General features: G+C 51.8%; 1 protein-coding gene across 1 annotated transcript in view; it reads left to right on the forward strand.

Moving 5' to 3' along the window:
• LOC311521155 (B-cell differentiation antigen CD72-like) overlaps window positions 1-18,930 on the forward strand; it is a gene marked incomplete at its 5' end in the record, with an annotated part of 41,294 nt that extends 22,364 nt beyond the window's left edge. Inside the window, 3 exons of the mRNA XM_084629318.1 lie at window positions 4,566-4,666; window positions 18,187-18,338; window positions 18,825-18,930. Of these exons, the coding sequence (XP_084485444.1) occupies window positions 4,566-4,666; window positions 18,187-18,338; window positions 18,825-18,838 (267 nt within the window). The 3' untranslated portion in view covers window positions 18,839-18,930. The remainder of the gene's footprint in view (window positions 1-4,565; window positions 4,667-18,186; window positions 18,339-18,824) is intronic.
• Window positions 18,931-21,332: the final 2,402 nt, after the last annotated feature.

The raw sequence follows: 21,332 nt of genomic DNA on the forward strand, positions 1-21,332 counted from the left end.
TCAGAGAAGAGCAATGGCAATGATCCAGGGGCTGGAGGAGCGTTACCAGCTCACCTTCTCCACTGAGCAGCGCACCCGCACTGTCCTGGATTGTTCTTTTGTGTCTGACAGATTTGAAGAACCCCCCTTCCTGTTGTCTCTAACATTCCTTGCCAGCTGTAACTCGTTCCTTGCCTTGGCTTTCCTGATTTTGTCCCTACATGCTTGCACTATTGCCACGTCCACTCCCTTGGAGCCGTGCCCCGCCCTCCGTTCCCTGGATTTGTCCCTATGGGTTTGTAGAGAGCTAGAAAGCTCCTCGTGTAGCCACATTGGCCTCCTGCCGCTCCTCTTCTCTCTCCTCTGCCTCCGAATAGCCTGAGTGTTACAGCTCTTAGGAACTGCCAGCCCCCTTCGACTCCTTCTCTCCCCTCCACAGGACCCTGCCTGCGATTTGGCTGACTCCGCTGAAATCCGCCTTTCTGAAGTCCAGTGTCCTTGTTTTGCTGTTCTCGTGTCCTCCTTTCCTTAGGGTCTTGAATTCCATCAGATCATGGTCACTTCCTCCCAAGCTCCCGCCCACCTTCACGGTCGCAACTGGTTCATCCCTGTTGGTCAACACCAGATCCAACATGGATGACCCCCTCGTTGTTTGCTCAACTCCTCCTGAATCAGAAAACTGTCCCCTACACGTGCTAAGAACTTGCATGTTATGGCTTGTTGTAACAGTCTTACAACAGATGCCAGGGAAGTTAAAATCCCCCATTAATACGAGCTCATGCGTGTTAGCTAATCCTGTTACCTGCTTGTGGAATGACTTGTCCACTTCCTCGTCCTGATCTGGTGTCTATAACAGACAACGCCCATCCATAAGATCTCTGCTGTTCTTTTCCCTTGTTATCCTCACCCAGAGACTCTCCGTAGTTCTGCCACGTACTTCGCCTCGCGGCAAGTGTGCACGTTCCTGACCTACAGCAAACACCTCCTCCTTTGTCCCCATATCTGTCCTTCTGGAACAAGCTCTATCCCTCAGTGCTGGTACTCGAGTCATGGGAGCTGTCCCACTAAGTCCCCTTAATGCCAATTGAGTCATAATTTTCTTCATAGGCCATGACTTCTAGTCAGGGCCGGATTAACTCTCCTGTGGGCCCGGGGCTATTAGATATTGTGGGGTCCCTGTAAACAAGTCTTCTTTCTGGAAGGGAGTTTGGTGCAGGAGGGGCTGGGGCAGGGGGTTGGGGTGCAGGAGGGGGTGCGGGGTCTGGGAGGGAGTTGGGGTGTAGGAGGGGGATTCTGATCTGGGGCAGGGGGTTGGGGTGCGGGGTCTGGGAGGGAGTTGAGGTCCAGGAGGGGGATTCTGATCTGGGGCAGGGGTTGGGGTGCGGGAGGGGGTGCGGGGTCTGGGAGGGAGTTGGGGTCCAGGAGGGGGATTCTGATCTGGGGCAGGGGGTTGGGGTGCAGGAGGGTGTGCGGGGTCTGGGAGGGAGTTGGGGTGCAGGAGGGGGATTCTGATCTGGGGCAGGGGGTTGGGGTGCGGGGTCTGGGAGGGAGTTGGGGTGTAGGAGGGGGATTCTGATCTGGGGCAGGGGGTTGGGGTGTGGGAGGGGGTGCAGGGTCTGGGAGGGAGTTGGGGTGCAGGAGGGGGATTCTGATCTGGGGCAGGGGGTTGGGGTGCGGGAGGGGGTGCAGGGTCTGGGAGGGAGTTGGGGTGCAGGGGTGGATTCTAATCTGGGGCAGGGGGTTGGGGTGCAGGAGGGGGTGTGGGGTCTGGGAGGGAGTTGGGGTGCAGGAGGGGGATTCTGATCTGGGGCAGGGGGTTGGGGTGCATGGTCTGGGAGGGAGTTGAGGTGCAGCAGGGGGATTCTGATCTGGGGCAGGGGTTGGGGTGCAGGAGGGGGTGCAGGGTCTGGGAGGGAGTTGGGGTGCAGGAGGGGGATTCTGATCTGGGGTAGGGGGTTGGGGTGCGGAAGGGGGTGCGGGGTCTGGGAGGGAGTTGAGATGCAGCAGGGGGATTCTGATCTGGGGCAGGGGGTTGGGGTGCGGGCTCTGGGAGGGAGTTGAGGTGCAGCAGGGGGATTCTGATCTGGGGCAGGGGGTTGGGGTGCAGGAGGGTTGCGGGGTCTGGGAGGGAGTTGGGGTGCAGCAGGGGGATTCTGATCTGGGGCAGGGGGTTGGGGTGCAGGAGGGGGTGCGGGGTCTGGGAGGGAGTTGGGGTGCAGGAGGGGGATTCTGATCTGGGGCAGGGGGTTGGGGTGCGGGGTCTGGGAGGGAGTTGGGGTGCAGGGGTGGATTCTGATCTGGGGCAGGGGGTTGGGGTGCGGGAGGGGGTGTGAGGTGCAGGCTCCAGCCGGGAGGCACTTACTACAGGCGGCTCCCGCCCGGCGGCACAGCTGGGCTCAGGCTGCCTGCTGTGGCCCCACGGCGCTCCCGGAAGTGGCCGGCTGCTAGCACGTCTCCGCGGCCCCTGCGGGGAAGGGGACAGTGTGTCTCCGTGCGCTGCCCGCGTCCGCAAGCGCCGTCCCCGTGGCTCCCACTGGCCAGTTCCCAGCCTCCGCTCTAGCCAGGGAGCGCTGGGCTGGTCCGGGCCTGCAGGTCTGTTGTATTGATTTAGAGGGAGTGTACCAGCCCAAAGAGTCAAAGGTGTTAACACGACCCTGTCACTGTCCAGCATTGAACAGTTTTAAACAACGTTCAGGGTTTGGTCTACAGAGACCTCGGCCTGCTGAGTGCCCCGGCAAACACCCCATTCAACAGCCTCTTAACCTTTCATTAAAGATACAGAAAAGGGGGAAAAACAGTTAAAGCCTTTGGAATTAAAGTATTATGTAAGGCTTGCATTTGAACAACATCCCTTGTTCCCTTTCCTTTCAGCTGGAGAGAGTTTTTAAAAAGAACCTGTCTCCCTTTTGACAGTCTCTTAGATGAGCAGCTGTCAACCTTTCCAGACTTCTGCGCCCCTTTCAGGAGTCTGATTTATCTTGCGTACCCCCAAGTTGCACCTCACTTAAAAACTACTTAAATACAAAATCAGACATAAAAATACAGACATGGCACAGCTCACTAGTCCTGACAAATTTCGACTTTCTCATTTTTACCATATAATTATAAAATAAATCCACTGGAATATAAATATTGTACTGACATTTTGGTGTATCGCATACAGTGCAGTACAAACAAGTCAGTGTCTGTCTGAAATATTAGTTTGTCCTCACTTCGCTGGTGCTTTTTCTGTTGCCTGTTGTAAAACTAGGCAAATATCTAGCTGAATTGATGCACCCCCTGGAAGACCTCTGTGTACCCCAGGGGTACATGTTTCCCTGCCTGACAACCACTGTCTTAGATGGTATCAAAGATGGTGATAACTGTCCTTCTGGGGAGAGGAGAAGACGTTAGCTGAGATGGGCTAGCGCTGCTGTTAAAGTCCAGTCCTGTTTCCTAAAAGACAAAACGAGACAAACACCCAAAGGGGGAGAGAAGAGAACAGCAAAGAGAGAAAATGCAGCTTCTCTCTCTGGTGCTGACTCTCACGTGCAGCCTCAGTGCTGGAGAGACTCAGGCCCAGCACAAGGTCTGATCGGCCACTCTGAGACCTGACAAACTCGTACCACCATTGGGCTGGTTAGGGCATTGCATTCCTCTGCCTCCCTGGTCACAGGCTCACAGCCTTGCTGCAAAATGTACAGTCTTGGCTGGCTACCCAGACTCTTATTAGACAGAAGTCAAAAGGAGAAGGACAGGGGAGGGAAGAAATAAGGTGGGGAAGGAAAGGGACGCCCAAGGGAGATGGAGAGATGAAGTCTCACATCCCAAATGGTGTTCAGGACTCAGCCAGAGCTGGTGTCATCTGGGTCCCTCTCTCTGGTCCAGTCTGGTCAGGACAGGACATCTCTCAGGGTCCAAATGATGGTCCCAGAAGATGGGTGAAGGGCAGCCAGGATGGTGAAGCTGGCTTCAGCAGGCAATTTGTCTCCCAAAGTCTCTTTCTTTAAGGATGCCGAAGGGAGTAGTGGGTAGAACAGCCCCTGCTTTCCTTGTTTTGTCTACCAATTAGACCTAATTTCTGACACACCAATTTTGGCTCCTTGACTTTTGTCCCACACGTCTCTTGTTTATCAGGCAAGGCCGTAACGCAGTCCTTGAGTTACACCAGGGGGCCTTTTTATTTGGACTAATTCAGTCTGTCTCCTTTTTCCACCTTTTCCCATCACGTTTCTTGTCCTAGGGGTATTGTGACATCTTAGGAACCGTTGCCCACTTTTCACAGCTGAGCTCACACTTCGGGGAAACTCGTAGGCCCAGTTAGCACAGCCGATCGCAGCAGGGAAAGTACCCAGGCCCTCTCATTTCTGGTGGGCTGGGGTGAGTGGGCTCCAATACGATGGATAACCAATAGCAGGGTGCGCTGGGAGGATGCTGTTCGCCGCCCCACACCTGGCTAGCTGGGTAACCCCACTTCTGGAGCAATGTGATCATGCTCATGGAAACATCCTTTTCTCCACCAGCTAATCCCTTCCCTGCAGTTCTCTGCTTCTTCACCGCAGTCACTTGAATGCAGGGGTGTCATTATGTAACTCTTTTCTTCCTAGAATTTTCTGAAAAATACTAATGTCCAGTACTGGATTGGACTAGTCCGGAATCAGGAATCACAGTGGCAGTGGAAGTGGGTTGATAACTCACGCTTCGAAGAGTAAGTATCATATTTATTTCTTAAGCTAGATGCTCCATGTGCTAACCAGTGGCACCATCCAAAAGAAACATGCACTTTAGTAGCTGTAGCTAAAGCCACTGACTAAAGTGCGCTGGAAGGGTTAGAAGTGGCTTCCCATAATGGAACCAATGGGCCTGCAGTTCCTCATGTGGACCCTTTGCCAGGGGGGAATATTTAAAGCAACACCATGTACTTGAAAGCTGCAAAATAACGAGTTTCAAGCAGTTTCAAGTCCTCTGAGTAAATTCTTTATCGGTAGCGCCCAAGCATAAGTCAGGTGGTTCCTGGGAGGGCAAGGGGCAAAACCACAGAGCAAATGAGTGTAAAACACAAATCCAGATGTCAGGAACGTACTGAACAGCGCTGGCAGGGAACGTGAAGAGGAGACATTTCTTAATTGTCTCTGACCCAATGCTGGGAATCTGGCTAACAAGCCAGAGGAATTGGAAATTCTCACTGATGAGAAGAAATGAGGTATTATTGTCATCACTGAGGCCTGGCGGGATGAGTCACAGGACGGGGATGTTAAACTCTCTGGTTACAGCCTCTTTAGGAAGGTTTTTGGGGGGCACTCTGCATGAAAGGCAGCATCACCTGTTTTAGAGGTGTTGCTAACTCAGAAGTGCAGGATCATGCCTATGGATGAATGTGCTAACAAAGCCCAGCGGGTGCACGGGTGGGGTCTGTTACAGACACCAAATCAAACCAGAGAACAGAATGGGATACTCACTAACCTCTTGTCTGTGACGTGGGAAGAAAACCTGTGTTATGAGGGACTTCAGTCTGGGAGAGGTGTGGGAGGTCTCACGACCTGATCACATTCAGTGTGGGCACACAGAGGACAGTCCCAACCAGTAATTTATTCGTAGACCAGAAGGGACCACGATGTTCATCTAGCCTGACATCCGTCACACACAGGCCAGAGCACTGCTCCCCAAAGATGCACTAAAACGTATCTTCTAGAAATCTATCTGACCTCGATTTAAAGACTCCAATCCATGGAGACACCCCCCCCCTCCCATGGTGAGCTGTTCTAGTGGTTAATCACCCTCACAGCTAGGAAACAGCATCTTATTTCAAGGTTGAATTTGTCCAACTCCAACTTCCAGCCATTGGACCTTGTTATGGCTTTGTCTGCTAGCCTGAAAAGTCCCTTGGTGTCAGCTCTCTTTTCCATGTGTCAGAACCTAGACACTGAGACGGCGTCACCTCTCAACCTTGTCTTTGGTAAGCGGATTAGATTGGGCTCCTCAAACCTCGGATCATACATCCTGTTTTCCATCCTCTGGATCATTTTTGTGACCCTCCTCTGAACATTCTCTGGTATTTCCACATCCTTCTTGAGGTGCGGACACCAGGACTGGACACAGTATTCTAGTATCGCCTCTGTACGCAGCATGGTCAGGCTAAGATCACTTCCTTATTTCTACTGGAAAGTCCCTTTTTTATACACCCATGGAGCACGTTAGCCCTTTCTGCCACAGCCTTGCACTCACGGCTCACGTTGAGGCCACACAAAGTCCTTTTGTGAGTCGCTGCTTCCCAAGACAAAGTCTCATGTTGTAACGATTCTGCCCTTGGTGGGACACTTCTGAGAGTACCAGTTCAGGACAAATTGCTTCAAGCAGAGCAATTACAGCCCAAGGCTGGGGTTTCTCCACCTCTAAGGCACACCAAACCAGCCAGACAAGAGGACCACTGGCTAACCACAAGTTATACAAGCAATTCCCTCAGACACTCCAGTTGCCCAGTATCACTACCAGTGGTACCAAAGGACCAAGCCCCAGACCCAGGTCAATATACAAATCAGATCTTACCCACAAATCACACTGTTGCCAACCCTTTAGAATTTAAAATCTAAAGGCTTATTCATAAAAGGAAAAAGAGAGAGATGAGAGCTAGAATTGGTTCAATGGAATCAATGACATCCAGTAATGGCAGAGTTCTTGGGTCAGGCTTGTAGCAGGGATGGAATAAACTTCCGGTTCAAATCAAGTCTCTAGAGAACATCCACAGCTGGGGTGGTCTTTCAGTCCTTTGTTCAGAGCTTCAGTTTGCAGTAAGGTTCCTCCAGAATTAAGAAGCAGGATTGAAGACAAGATGGAGGTGTTTTCAGGGCATTTTATATTCTCTGCCCATAGACGGACACAGCGGCAAGATGGAGTTTGGAGTCACATGTCCATACACGTCTCAGTTCTTTACAGGCCAACACCATTGTTTACATGTTAGTTTGAACGTTCCTAGGAAAGCTCAGATGTGGATTGGCGTCCCCCAAAGTTCATTGTCAGTTAGGTGTTTCTTGACTGGGCACTTACTGAGAATAGTCCTTTGTCAAGAAGCTGACCAAATGCTTCACTGAGGCTACTGAGGGGGGAGGGATAGCTCAGTGATTTGAGCATTGGCCTGCTAAACCCAGGGTTGTGAGTTCAATCCTTGAGGGGGCCATTTAGGGATCTGGGGCAAAAATTGGGGATTGGTCCTGCTTTGAGCAGCGGGTTGGACTAGATGACCTCCTGAGGTCCCTTCCAACCTTGATATTCCATGATTCTATGAAAACACATTAAGATACAAGTACATAACCAATATTCATAACTTCAACTACAAAAATGACACACCCATACAGATAGCATAATCATAATCAGCAAATTATAACCTTTCCATAGACACCTCACACGACAACCTTTGTACAAAATCTGCTGCAAATATATAACAGTGGTTGCAACAATGATCTATACGGTAACAGTTCATGTCAATAACGTTACACATGTCCTGTAGAAATAACCAGTGTTCTTGGTTCCCAGATGCACTGCCATGCATTTGGCTGTATTAAATCACGTTTTGTTGGATAGTGACCATTTAACCAGTCAATACAGATGACTGTGACAATCTCCTGTCTTCTTCACTACTCACCACCCCACCAAACTTTGTGTCACCTGCATATTTACCAGCCAAGATTTTATATCATGATCTAGATTGTTGATAATATTAAAGTGTTGGACCAGGAACCGATCTTTGGGAGACCCCACTAGAAATGGGCCCGCTCATTGGGAACAAAGACATTTTGCAGCCTCCCAGTGAGCCAGTTTTTAATCCATCTAACATGTGCCCTATTAGTTCCATTTGCAACCCTTCTGCCAAGTGGAGCCAGCAGCAACCAGGGCCGGGTTCAATATCTAGGCGTCCCTTTTCAACAATACAACACAGAACTGGCTCGAGCCCCCACCCAGTGACCTGGGAAAATTACACCCCCACCCCTGGGCACCTCAAGCGGCAATACTTCCCCTCTCGCAAGCACAGAGTCTGAGTGTAGGAAAGAAACTTTTAATGAAAGGAAAAAGTCACCTGACATTAATTAGGGAAAATGCCACAAGCAGGATTCATAAACCTAAACTGTGAGCAGGACGCCCAGCCCAGAGTGCGTGGGGCAGAGCTTCCACCTCATGTTCCTGAGATCTACAACCAACAGTTCCTTTTCTGTGCCCCCCCTCTGCTCCCTCACCACACCCCATTCACAGGGGTTGTCCTGGGTCAGTGAGGACCCAGGGTTCAGAGGCGCAGCTGTGTGAGTTCCCCTCCCACCCGGGGGAGAAGGCACCTGGCTTGCTCCGGCCTCTGAGCACTTGCTCTGTCTGGCTGCCCTGCCAGCCGCGGTTCCTCTGGCCAACCCGCTCGCTGCTCTGCCAGCCACTCGCTGCTCCGCTGCACCCTGTCATCTTCCACTGCCTCCTGCCTCTCTGCTGTGACCTCGGCAGGTCCATCCCTTGAGGCTCCCCCAGCTCTCAGGGACTGTCAGCTCTTGGTGGGGGGGAACTGCCTTGCTGAAGCAGGCTGGGCAGAAACGCTGCCCCCCACAAGTGATGTCAGTGCTAGTGAGCACGTAACGAAAGACGCTGCACTCAGCTGTATCTGTGAACAGTGGGGAGGGGCAGGTCAAACTGTACCTGGGACCCTTAAGTATCATCCACACCTCCTAGCAGGGACACCTGTCCCCACCCCTCTTACTTTCACAGGGGAGGACTCTGGCATTCAAGCCCCTGGCTTAGCAAGCTCCTTTCAGTTGAGGGCGACCCCCTCAATCAGGACAGGCTCAGCATGGTTCGGCTGCCCTTTAGTCATACAATAAAGGTAACATGGATAACACCATTTCACTCCCCCTGAGTAGTATACGCCTCGATAGTATTCATCACCATGCATTTTTGACAGGTTTCCATGCCCCCTTTAGGGCTCATGTCCCACCCTACATTCCTGTTTCCGTTGGTGTAGAAGTTTGGCGCTGTCAGCCATTTTGAATTTTTTTAAATTATTTTTTATGTTTGAATAGGGGGAATGTTGCATGCTTGTGCTTTGATACTTTTGGTTGATTGTTTAGAGAAAACGGTTGAAAGAATAGAGTGAGAGAGCTTAAAGATTAAAAAAAGAAAGCTTTGGTACGGTTAAGAGGAAAAAAGGAAAGAATGGTTATTAAAGAAAATAGACTTTTGGTTAGGGTTAGTAAGGAGAGATGATTTTAAATGCCTAATTTGGCATGTTATTAAAGAATAAAAATTTTTGAGATAAATTTAAAAGGTGTATTAAATATAAGGGTAGTTTAAGAGCCTTTACAAAGAGTTAAATAAAAGAGAAAAATATAAAGAGGGGTTAAAAAAGAACACACAAGCCAAAAAAGGGCATTTACTAAAGCAAAGAGTATTTAGTAAGCACATGGTAAAAAAGTAAAGAGAGGTTAATAGAAAAGCATTTAAAATATTAAATACAAGGTGTGACAAAGTTCCTCCTCTGCCTTGGTGGGTCCTCGCTTTTTGGCAGATTTGGTCGCCTCAGATGTTCACAGCAGCCCTCAGTTTGGCTGCTTCTGCTAGAGGCTCAAACCTGCCGTTCACTCAGCTAACCTCATCGCTGGTCAGCATGGGGGAAATGGAGACCAGTCTCCACAGTCTCTGCTGATCCACCTAGCGGGTCAGGGACAGGCCAGATCCTTTTCCAAATGAGACCTTCCCTTCTAGTGTTGCTCACAGACCAGGTCAACTCCTCCTGTGTCCGATGAGGAGTTGGAGGGATGGGGGGAACCCGGGCCCGCCCTCTACACCGGGTTCCAGCCCAGGGCCCTGTGGATAGCAGCTGTCTACAATGTCTCCTGGATTAGCTGCGTGACAGCTACAATTCCCCAGGCTACTTCCCCATGGCCTCCCCCCAGCACCTTCTGTATCCTCACAGCAGGATCTTCCTCCTGAAGCCTGATCACGCTTGTACTCCTCAGTCCTCCAGCAGCATGCCTTCTCACTCCCTGCTCCTTGCACCCCTCCACTAACTGATGGGAGGTCCTTTTAAACCAGGTGTCCTGATTAATCTACCTGCCATAATTGATCTAGCGGGTTCCTGATTGCTCTAGTGCAGCCCCTGCTCTGGTCACTCAGGGAACAGAAAACTATTCATCCAGTGGCCAGTGTATTTCCCTTCTACCAGACTCCTGTATCCCTGGTGGTCTAGTGGTTAGCAGCGTGAGGGAAACCCTGGCGCACGTCTATCTGGAGTGCGCCAGGTTGCAGCCCCTATTCCGGCTCCTCACCAATCTTTTGTTATGGTTTTGGTTGCACTTTTCTCCTCACCTCCTTATCTACGCACTCCCTGTCCGTGGCCCCACTAAGTCGTGGGACCTCCTGGTCAACCTCCTCCTGGCCCTGGCTAAAGCGGCCATCTATAAAACCAGGGTGAGGAGGTTGGCCGATGGAGTCTCCTGCGACTGCGGGGCCTATTTCCGATCCTCTGTCCGTTCACGCCTCCGAGCGGAGTTCCTCTGGGCGGCGTCCACCGACTCCCTTGACGCCTTTGAGGAGCGGTGGGTGCTGTCTGGGGTTCTCTGCTCGGTGTCCCCGTCCGGTTCCCTTAGTTTGACCCTTTGACCGCACTCCCGTCCCTGTTTTTCATGAGTTGTCCCCCGTAACTAGTTGGCTTTCAAGGCCCTGTGGATCTCCCCCTTAGGCTGGGGGGGGGATCCTTTGTAGTGGACGAGCTCCGCTCGCCCACGTCCTGGATCCCAATAGGTCCAGACTCCTGTATCCCTGGTGGTCTAGTGGTTAGCGGCGTGAGGGAAACCCTGGCGCACGTCTATCTGGAGTGCGCCAGGTTGCAGCCCCTATTCCGGGTCCTCACCAATATTTTGTTAAGGTTTTGGTTGCACTTTTCTCCTCACCTTCTCATCTACGCACTCCCTGTCCGTGGCCCCACTAAGTCGTGGGACCTCCTGGTCAACCTCCTCCTGGCCCTGGCTAAAGCGGCCATCTATAAAACCAGGGTGAGGAGGTTGGCCGATGGAATCTCCTGCAACTGCGGAGCCTATTTCCGATCCTCTGTCCGTTCACGCCTCCGGGCAGAGTTCCTCTGGGCGGCATCCACTGACTCCCTTGACGCCTTTGAGGAGCGGTGGGTGCTGTCCGGGGTTCTCTGCTCGGTGTCCCCGTCCGGTTCCCTTCGTTTGACCCTTTGACCGCACTCCCGTCCCTGTTTTTCATGAGTTGTCCCCCGTAATTAGTTGGCTTTCCAGGTCCTGTGGATCCCCCCCTTAGGCTGGGGGGGGATCCTTTCATAGTGGACGAGCTTCGCCCGCCCACGTCCTGGATCCCAACAGGACCAGACTCCTGTACCCCACTGGTCTGGTAGGTTAAGAAAAGAGCATTTAAAAACATTAAATAAAAGAGAAACATATAACGATAGGTTAAAACAGAGAACAGGGCAAGAAAAGGAAAAGAAAGCCCCCTTTGCAAAGGGTAAAGATAGACAGCACATGATTGAGTCAGAAAGAGATATCTGGGTTGTTCTGCGGAAAGAGGGAGCTCCCAAGGCTCACAACCCCTCAGGCTAGTTATCGCCACCTTTGGATCGGACCAATCAGATGCTGCTTTACAGCTGCGTCATAGATTACATTTTCCTGAACCAATCCTGTAGTCCCAAGGTTTTTAAACACGAGCCATCTCCCTCCCCTCCCCTCAGTACCCCCCTTTAACTGCCTTACTCTTATCTAAAAAATCAGAGCCCAAGCATCTCTCCTGCCAGGCAGCACTTTTACACAGGTGCTTTAATAAAGCTTAAAACCATAAACCCTTCGTAACAAACAGGTTTTAAAGTTCCCCCCCTATGTTTTAGACTAACATTGGTCATTTTTTAGTGAGGAGAATTTGAAGCTGCAGCAAAGCCCATTAGCAAAAACAGTGTCTGTGAGTCAGTGGATCAGAGAGAAGAAGGCTGCTTCTTCCCCCACTTTTTAACAAAAGCAAGTGAAAGTTATATGAAGTTTTGTAAAGGAATAAACACTTTAAAAGACAAGCCTATGTGAAGACACATCCCTTTATTTAACATTTTTACATGTGTGTTTCAATAAAAAAAGAGAGAGAGAGAGAAAGAGAGAGCATGGAGAAATGCCCCAGAGTGAAAAGCACAGAACCGTGTTAACAGCTAATTTATATTCCCCTTATTCTGTAATCCAGTGGATCAGAGAGAAGTTGATTTTCCTCCCCACTTTTCAACAAATCCGTGTGAAAATTCTATTAAGCTTTCCTTTTTTTAGGACTTTGAGATTTAAGAATGAATTTTTCTGTTGCATTATTAGACTCATAGAATCATAGAATATCAGGATTGGAAGGGACCTCAGGAGGTCATCTAGTCCAACCCCCTGCCCAAAGCAGGACCAATCCCGAATTTTTGCCCAAATCCCTAAATGGCCCCCGAATATCTTTGTTTTTAGATGTTTGCAACCCTTGTGCTGAGACACAGGGACAAGCTCCTGTGTTTGTTTTGGGTCCATGGATTTTATTAAATTAATACAGCGCAGGCTGGAGCTGTGGCTTTCCCTAATCAGGGGTGGCCAGCCTGAGCCTGAGAAGGAGCCAGAATTTACCAACGTTCATTGCCAAAGAGCCACAGTAACACGTCAGCAGCCCCCCATCGGCTCCCCCCCACTCCGAGTGCCTCCCACCCACTGGCAGCCCTGCTGATCAGCACCTCCCCTCCCTCCCCATCAGCTGTTTCCTGGGGTGCAGGAGGCTCTGGGGGGAGGGAGGAGCGAGGGCACAGCAGGCTCAGGGGAGGGGGTAGGAAAGGGTGAGTGGGGGCAGGGCCTGTGGCAGAGCCAGGGGTTGAGCAGTGAGCCCCCCCGGCACACTGGAAAGTTGGTGCCCGTAGCTCCAGCCCCGGAGTCGGTGCCTAGACAAGGAGCCGCACATTAACCTCTGACGAGCCGCATGTGGCTCCGGAGCCCCAGGTTGGCCACCGCTGCTCTCCATTGTAAAAACAGATCAGACTAGCAGATAAGACGAGCAGTGATCCATGCACTGTACTCTGCCTTAGCCATGCCCGAGGGGTCAGTCACCCCTTCGCTTTGCTTCTTTTTTTACACAGACTTCTTTCCTAACTTTTTAAACCATTCGTTCCCAAACTTTTTGGCATCACGCCCCCTTTTTAATTTTCGAGAAACCCTCATGCCCCCACCTCTCCTTCACCATCATCCAACCCCCCTTTTAACAAATTCAATTAGTGATTTAAAATTAAAAATAAACACAAAAACTTGATATAAAATTTTGTATTTAAAATTAAAAATAAGCACAAATAGTTTTTCTTGGCACAAAAGTTTAACAAAAATGTAATTTAAAACAAGAAATAACATAAACAAAACAAATTCAATGTGAAGGATGATGCTGCATTTTCTTCACGAGTTGGGAAATCCTAGGTTTGAAAGATGAAAGTGCGCAACACAAATTGTTTTCGACGTCCAGTTCATTCCTCTGTTTCGTTTTTATTATGACTAAACTTGAAAAGCTTTTTTCACAGAGGTACATTGACAAAAACGGAAGAAGTATACGTAGCACTTCTTCTCCAACTTTCAGGTAAATTGGGAAATATTTCATCCAAAATTCCTCCAGGTGTAAGTTTTCAAAAATATCTTTCGCACTTGAATCGTATTTCATTCTGAGTGCTTGTACTTGCAATACTTCTGGCAATGAATCGACATCAACGTTGAACGGATTATGTGCTAATTTATGAAAGGGGTTGCCAGAAAAGTTGTCTGGAAAATAGCGGATGAATTTGTCAGCAAGGCAGTCCAGATGAAACACACTTTTGTTCTTCGCATCCTCTTTACAAAGTTCTTGGAAACCTTCATTTTCAGTGAGTGATGAAAATGTTGGAAAAGACGAAAAGCTAGACATCTGAGCTTGCGTTTGACGTTTCCAAAGCTTGATTTTTTCCATAAACACTTTGATGGCATCGTGGTGCGCTATAATGTTTGCAGCGTTGTTTCCTTGCAGCTTCAAATTGAGATTGTTCAAACATTCAAAAATGTCCACGAGGTATGCCAGTGAAAGTTGAAACGTTTGGTCCGTAAACGCATGATATAATTCTTCTTTTTTCTGTTGCTTGAGGAAAATTTCCACTTCGTCTTTCAGTTCGAATAATCTCAAAAGCATGTTCCCTTTGGAAAGCCATCGTATCTCCATGTGAAACAAAACAATTTTATGATCCACTCCCAAGTCCGCGGAAAGAGCTGCAAAAAGTCTCGTATTTAAAGCGCTGCTCTTCACAAAATCTACAACTTTGATGGCCAAATTCAATAAGTCACGTAGGTCATCTGGAAGAGTTTTAGCAGCCAACGCTTGTATGTGTATGACGCAGTGAGTCGTGGTTACAGCTGGATTTTTTTCTTTCACCAATGTCACAAATCCAGAGCGAGAGCCAAGCATCGCTGACGCACCGTCTGTGCATACACCAACCAGTTTTTCCCATGAAAGTCCATTTTCTTCAAAAAAGTCGGAAACCGTTTTCATAACAACATCAGAGGCCTTTGATGTGGTCGTCAATTCCTTCGAAAAAAGCAGTTCTTCTTTCACAGTTCCATCATTAATGAATTAAACGTAGACGAGCAACTGTCAGCATTGTGCTACATCAGTGGTATCGTCGCACTGAATTGCGAAAAAAGAAGAAGCTTTCACTGCCTCCACAACTTGAAGTTTTAAATCTTTCGCTATGTCATCGACGCAACATTTCACGGAATTGTCAGAAAGCGAAATTTCCAAATTTTTTTTCTTGCTTTCGGCACCAAGCACAATCTCAGCTGCTTTCAACAAGCAAGGCTTCACAAAAGTTTCTCCTATTATGTGCGCTTTCTTGGCTTTAGCGATGAGCAATGAGAGTGCATAAGATGCTTCTACCACTTTGGCCGACACTTGGTGAAAAGCTCCAGTAGTGTCCAGCTTCATGCGTTTTAAATTTTGAAGTTTAGCAGCAAAAAACTCTTTTCGTTTGTCTTTCAAAGTGCTGTGGTTCTTTGTCAAGCGTCGCTCAAGACAACTAGGTCTCAAGTCATCATTGCTGAGAACTGCATGGCATACTACGCATTGAGGATGATCGATCCTGGTTTTTTTCCATGATGGTGAAACCATACATAATGTAGTCTTCATCGTACTTCCTTTTCTTAATCGTGGCCACAATAAAAAAAAATCTATAAAAATAATTTTCCTGATTCGTGAATAATAACAGACGCAAGTTAATTTGAGTTATCGCGAATGGTAAACTACTACAATTATGTACGGATGCGTGCTGCCCTACATATACCCCACCACCAGTCTGGTAAGTAGCCGGTCTTGCACGGTGAGTGGTAGAGGTAACCACTCCCACGATAGAACAGTCTCAAACACTCTCACGAGTGAGCTAGGAAGTTTTAAAAAGTTCCATCGCTTTCTACATTGTTCTTCGGCCTCCCCACCGACCAAAATGGCACTCCTACACTTTGAAAGGCAAAATAATAAAACATATTCGCATTTCATGGTATGAAATTTGAAAACATTGCAGTTATATACTTTTATTTATAGTTGATTTTTATTATTATTGTACTTTGTTATACCTTTATTCTTGTCTACTTATCATAGAATCATAGACTATCAGGGTTGGAAGGGACCTCAGGAGGTCATCTAGACCAACCCCCTGCTCAAAGCAGGACCAATCCCCAACTAAATCATCCCCCCCAGGGCTTTGTCAAGCTGGGCCTTAAAAACTTCTAAGGAAGGAGATTCCACCACCTCCCTAGGTAACGCATTACAGTGTTTCACCACCCTCCTAGTGAAAAAGTTTTTCCTAATATCCAACCTAAACCTCCCCCACTGCAACTTGAGACCATGACTCCTTGTTCTGTCATCAGCTATCCACTGAGAACAGTCTAGAGCCATCCTCTTTGGAACCCCCCTTTCAGGTAGTTGAAGGCTGCTCTCAAATCTTCCCTCACTCTTCTCTTCTGCAGACTAAACAATTCCAGTTCCCTCAGCCTCTCCTAATAAGTCATCTGTTCCAGTCCCCTAATCATTTTTGTTGCCCTCTGCTGGACGCTTTCCAATTTTTCCACATCCTTCTTGTAGTGTGGGGCCCAAAACTGGACACAGTACTGCAGATGAGGCCTCACCAATGTCGAATAGAGGGGAACGATCACGTCCCTCGATCTGCTGGCAATGCCCCTACGTATACATCCCAAAATGCCATTGGCCTTCTGAATCCATGCTGACTGTTCCTGATCACTTTCCTCTCCTCTAAGTGCTTCAGGATTGATTCCTTGAGGACCTGCTCCATGATTTTTCTGGGGACTGAGGGGAGGCTGACTGGCCTGTAGTTCCCAGGATCCTCCTCCTTCTCTTTTTTAAAGATGGGCACTACATTAGCCTTTTTCCAGTTGTCCAGGACCTCCCCTGATCACCATGAGTTTTCAAAGATAATGGCCAATGGCTCTGCAATCACAGCCGCCAACTCCTTTAGCACTCTCGGATGCAGCACATCCGGCCCCATGGACTTGTGCTCGTCCAGCTTTTCTAAATAGTCTCGAACCACTTCTTTCTCCACAGAGGGCTGGTCACCTCCTCCCCATGCTGTGCTGCCTAGTGCAGCAGTCTGGGAGCTGACCTTTTTCGTGAAGACAGAGGGAAAAAAAGCATTGCGTACATTAGCTTTTTCCACATCCTCTGTCACTAGGTTGCCTCCCTCATTCACAAAAAGAAAAGGAGGACTTGTGGCACCTTAGAGACTAACCAATTTATTTGAGCATGAGCTTTCGTGAGCTACAGCTCACTTCATCGGATGATGTAGCTCATGAAAGCTCATGCTCAAGTCAATTGGTTAGTCTCTAAGGTGCCACAAGTCCTCCTTTTCTTTTTGCGAATACAGACTAACACGGCTGTTACTCTGAAACCTCCCTCATTCAGTAAGGTGCCCACACTTTCCCTGATGACCTTGTTGCTAACATACCTGTAGAAACCCTTCTTGTTACTCTTAACATCTCTTGCTAGCCACAACTCCAGTTGTGAGTGGCCTTCCTGATTTCACTCCTTCTGAAGCGAGAGGTTCCTTCTGATTATCGATTAACCAGGTGTGGGTTTTTCCAGAGTTTGCAGCTTTGAGGCCCCAATAGATATTCCTGGGGCACATCCTGTTCTTCTAAGATGCATGTATCAGCAACTTCAACACAATTCTTATCAGGAAGGACGTGGGGTCAAGCTGCCCTTTCTGTGGCACACAACCCCCTCCACCACCACCATCACACACACCTTTGTTAAGCTAAGCCTGCTGACTTGGCTGCTTTTCGCAATAAGCCATAGTGGTTTCAGGCACTTTACTGGTTTGCCAAAGTCTCCCCGTACAGGGGCAGGTCTCTAGCCCGCGCTGTGCAGGGGGTCAGACTAGATTTGCACAGTGGTCCCTTCTGGCCCGGGAATCCATGAAGCTGAGTATGGAGAGGCAGAGCTGAGTCGCCGCAGAGCCGGGGGCAGAAGCAGCACGACTGGACCAGGGTGGACAGGGAGACGAGCCTTGTGCCAAGCCCACCGAGAGGGGCAGAGGGGCAGGAGAGGCTGAAGGGAGCCGGCAGAAGCAGCAGCAGGCAGGGGAGGTGTGAATGCCCAGGGGGGACAGGATTCCAAGGCAGAAGCTCAGCTGTGACCACAGCAGCCAGGGCCAGGAAACCTTGACAGCCAAAGGTTAGGTGCTGAGTGACTTTAGGCTCCTCCAGGGCTCAGCGGCAGCCGAGGGGGGATTTTCTGCAGCGCAGGGTGCCGAGGCCTGGGACTTGCGTGTCTTTGTGGATCTGGGCCCAGGGCACCCACATACAGAGCAGATTTCTGGTGGCAGGCGGCTCCTCAATCTAGCTGCAGACGAGAGCAGAGCAAGCCCCAGTGGCTGGAAGACGAAGAGAGACAAAAATCAGACAGGAAATAAGGCAGAAAACCGGGCGGGGAATTAACCAGTGGAACAACTCACCCAGGCACGCGGCGGAGTCTCCATCCCCCGGGTTTCCGTGACGAGTGGGTGTCGCTTTCGCTGAAGGAGGGGCTCCTGGCTGGGCTGCGGCTGTCGCTGGGTGAAGCGACTCTGGCCTTGAAATCGATGGTGACCTGGCCTTAGTGCGCCAGGTGGCAGAGCTGACAGCCAGCGTAGGGCGGGCCGGGCCGTCTCAGCAATGCCCCTTCTCTTTCCAGAGACTGGAGCTACTCGAGTTACACGGGTTATATGTCGTGTGGAGCAATAAGAAATGGCGTCATAAAGAGGGACCCGTGCTACGATCGAAAGCCATGGATCTGTGAGAAGGCACCCAGCAAACCCAGCCCAGACAGACCATTGCCTCCTTACGGTACCCGGAGAGACAATCAATGAGAGCCGCTGGCCCTGATGACAGGACAGTCCTGTTAGTCTGGAGCACCATCCCCATATTAGGGACATCCCGGGCGAAGTCCACGCCTGTGGGGCGGAGCTGGGGGGCAGGGCACACGGGGGGCAGGGGAGTGGGGCATTTGCGGGGCAGAGCTGGGGGGCAGGGCACACGGGGGGTGGGAGAGCAGAAGGTTGCGGGACGGGGCTGGGGGGCAGGGCACATGGGGGGCGAGTGGGCGGTTTGCGGGGTGGAGCTGGGGGGCAGGACAGAGGGAGCGGGGGAGCCGTGGGTTTGTGGGGCGGAGCTGGGGAGCAGGGCACACGCGGGGTGGTGGAGAGGGGGGGTTGTGGGGCGGCTCTGTCCGAGCCCCTGTGGGGTGGAGGGTTGGGTGCTGCCCCCAGGGATCTCCATGAAGGAGGACCCAGGAGACGTCCTGACGCTGCCTTTTCTGCTCTCTCCGCCCAGGCTCTTCCCAGTGACGCGCTCCACCGCCTCCTACCTGGCTTGTGGGAGGGTGTCGGGCCCTGGGCTGTCGGGCGGGTCGTGCACAGACCCCTGCTGCTGGATCTGTGAGCAGAGTGCCCTCACCTTGCAGTGGGGCCACGGCTCTGCCCCTCCCACTTTCCTGGTGGGGAACACGACCTACACCTGCCTCGATCCCCAGTGAGAGCGGCTGAGGGCCCAGACCCAGGACCCTGCACCTGGTGACCTGCTCCCCTCTGCTCCCGGTGCTCCTGCCCTCCTGGGAGCCCAGTGACCCATGCACCCCCACGCTACCGCCCGCCCCAGGGTCTGGGCTCCCATGAGCCCGTCAGACCCATGCTCCACTCCATCCAGCGGCCCCCAGGTCCTGCCCAGGCCTAACCGTCAGAGCAATCACCGGATCAAGCCCCCGCTCCACCAGAGCCAGATTGTCGCTCTCTGGCCCCCCGGCAGCTGCGCTCCTCTGGGGCAGTGCAGACCGCAGAGTCCAGGGCACAGTGCCTGAGCCGGGACCCGGCATGCCCGGGCGAGGGGACCGGCGGTGGCATGAGCTTCTGGAGATCAGGTGAATCCGGAGTCAGAGCCTCTCCGAGGAACTCTGCAACACCTCCCTCTTCGACAAGGCTTTCCCCGTCCGAACCCCCCGCCCCCCACTGCATCCCCCAACCCCGATTTTATCCCCAAAGGGGAAGGATGCCAGAGGCTCCGTGAAGCCCCCTAAGGACCGTGCTGTCGCTCTAGATTTGATGGGAAGGCACCCAGCTGTAATGGTGATGGGCAGCAGCAGCCGGGGGGAAGCTGTTTCCCCCACCCCACCTCTGTAAAGCTCACCAATAAACACTTAAAATGTTCCCGTCTCACCTTCTCTTGGGAGCCCGTGTGTCGGGGGAGGGGGACCCCTGCACCCATTCCCTTCAGCGCACCCATACGCAGCCCTCACCAGCACCCAGGGAAGCCGTGCCCCAGCGGCTCACAGCCCAGGCAGAGCCCAGTCGCTCAAGGCCTAGGGTAGCCCCACGGCAGCGCGGAGCATCATTCCCCCACCCACCTCTCAGCAGAGGGTGAGCGACAGAGGGACCCGGGTCGGGGGCTCCTCCCAGGACAGCACAGAGCCGTGCCGTGGCTGAGCCCCCTTCCCAGAACAGGGGAGCCCCAGCTCTTTTCTGGGGTCAGTCCCCGGCTGGCTGGGGCTGGTGGGCTCACTGGACTCGCCCCACGCTGCCAGGATGGGCAGCAGCCTGCAGCCGGAGAGGCTCCTGGGTCGCCGACGCGGGGCCGAATCCTGAAGGCCCCGCCTCACTCCTGCAAGGGATGGTTGTCACGGAGTCCCCGGGCGATGCTCTGGAACTGCTCCCCATGAAGCCAGTCAGGACTCTGGGGCAGTCGCCTTTCTGTGAGCAGCCTGTCTTCAGGACACACAGCTCACACAGCTTCCACCTTCCTGGGTCTGACCTCGGAGCATTCAGCATCCTCTGCCCCTCCGTGCGCTTCCCCCAGCGAGTCCGCCCAGGCGGGGTCCTGGGGCAGCCAGAGGGTCCTGCCCCCCAACTCCGCAATCAGACGGGACTCTCCGCCAGCCAGTAGAACAGAAGGTTTATTAGACAACAGGAACATGGTCTAACACAGAGCTTGTAGGTGCAGAGAACAGGACCCCTCAGCTGGGTCCATTTTGGGGGGCAGTGAGCCAGACAACCACGTCTGCACTTCACTCCATGTCCCAGCCAGCCCCAAACTGAAAACTCCCCCCAGCCCCTCCTCCTCTGGGCTTTGTCCCTTTCCCCGGGCCAGGTGGTCACCTGATTCCTTTGTTCTCCAACCCTTCAGCTCTCACCTTGCAGGGGGGAAGGGCCCAGGCCATCAGTGGCCAGGAAACAGGGTGTCGGCCATTCTCTGTGTCCAGACCCCTGCACACACCTGCCCTCTAGGGCTCTGCAATGATCATACACCCTTACCCCACCACCTAGATACTTAAGAACTGCCTAGGGGAAACTGAGGCACCCCCACACTATTCAGAGGAAACATTAAGAACAGTCCTGCTTCGTCACAATGGTCCATTGCCCGTGCGCCAGCAGAGGCTGGAGAGCAGCGGCTGGGGGCGCTGGGCTTGTGCTGGGGAGGGCGAGGCGCTGGCGGAGGGCGGGGGGTGTCCGGCTGGTTTGCAGTCCCAGCCAGAGGCAGCCGCAAGCGGCAGCAACCGAGGCAGAGCACAGCCAGGCTGCACTGAGCATCGCTGTGGCAGCCCCCAGTCTCCCCCCACCGGAGCCAGGCCCTGTGCTGGCGGCAGAGCCAGGGCGGAGAGCTGTACCCTGCAGTGCCGGGGGAGCCAGGGAGGCAGCCCTGGCGAACCCGGGAAGAGCAGCCGGAAGCCAGGTGGCTGGGGATTGATGCTGCCCTGGCCAGGAGAAAGGCCGACGCGAAGTGGGAGCAAGGGAGAAAACTGAGGGTGGCTCTCTCGCGTCCCTGGGAGAAACGTCCCCCTGCAAGGCAGAT

This window comes from Lepidochelys olivacea, assembly GCF_965140295.1.
Source record: "Lepidochelys olivacea isolate rLepOli2 genome assembly, chromosome: 5".
NCBI classification, from domain to species: Eukaryota; Metazoa; Chordata; order Testudines; family Cheloniidae; genus Lepidochelys; species Lepidochelys olivacea.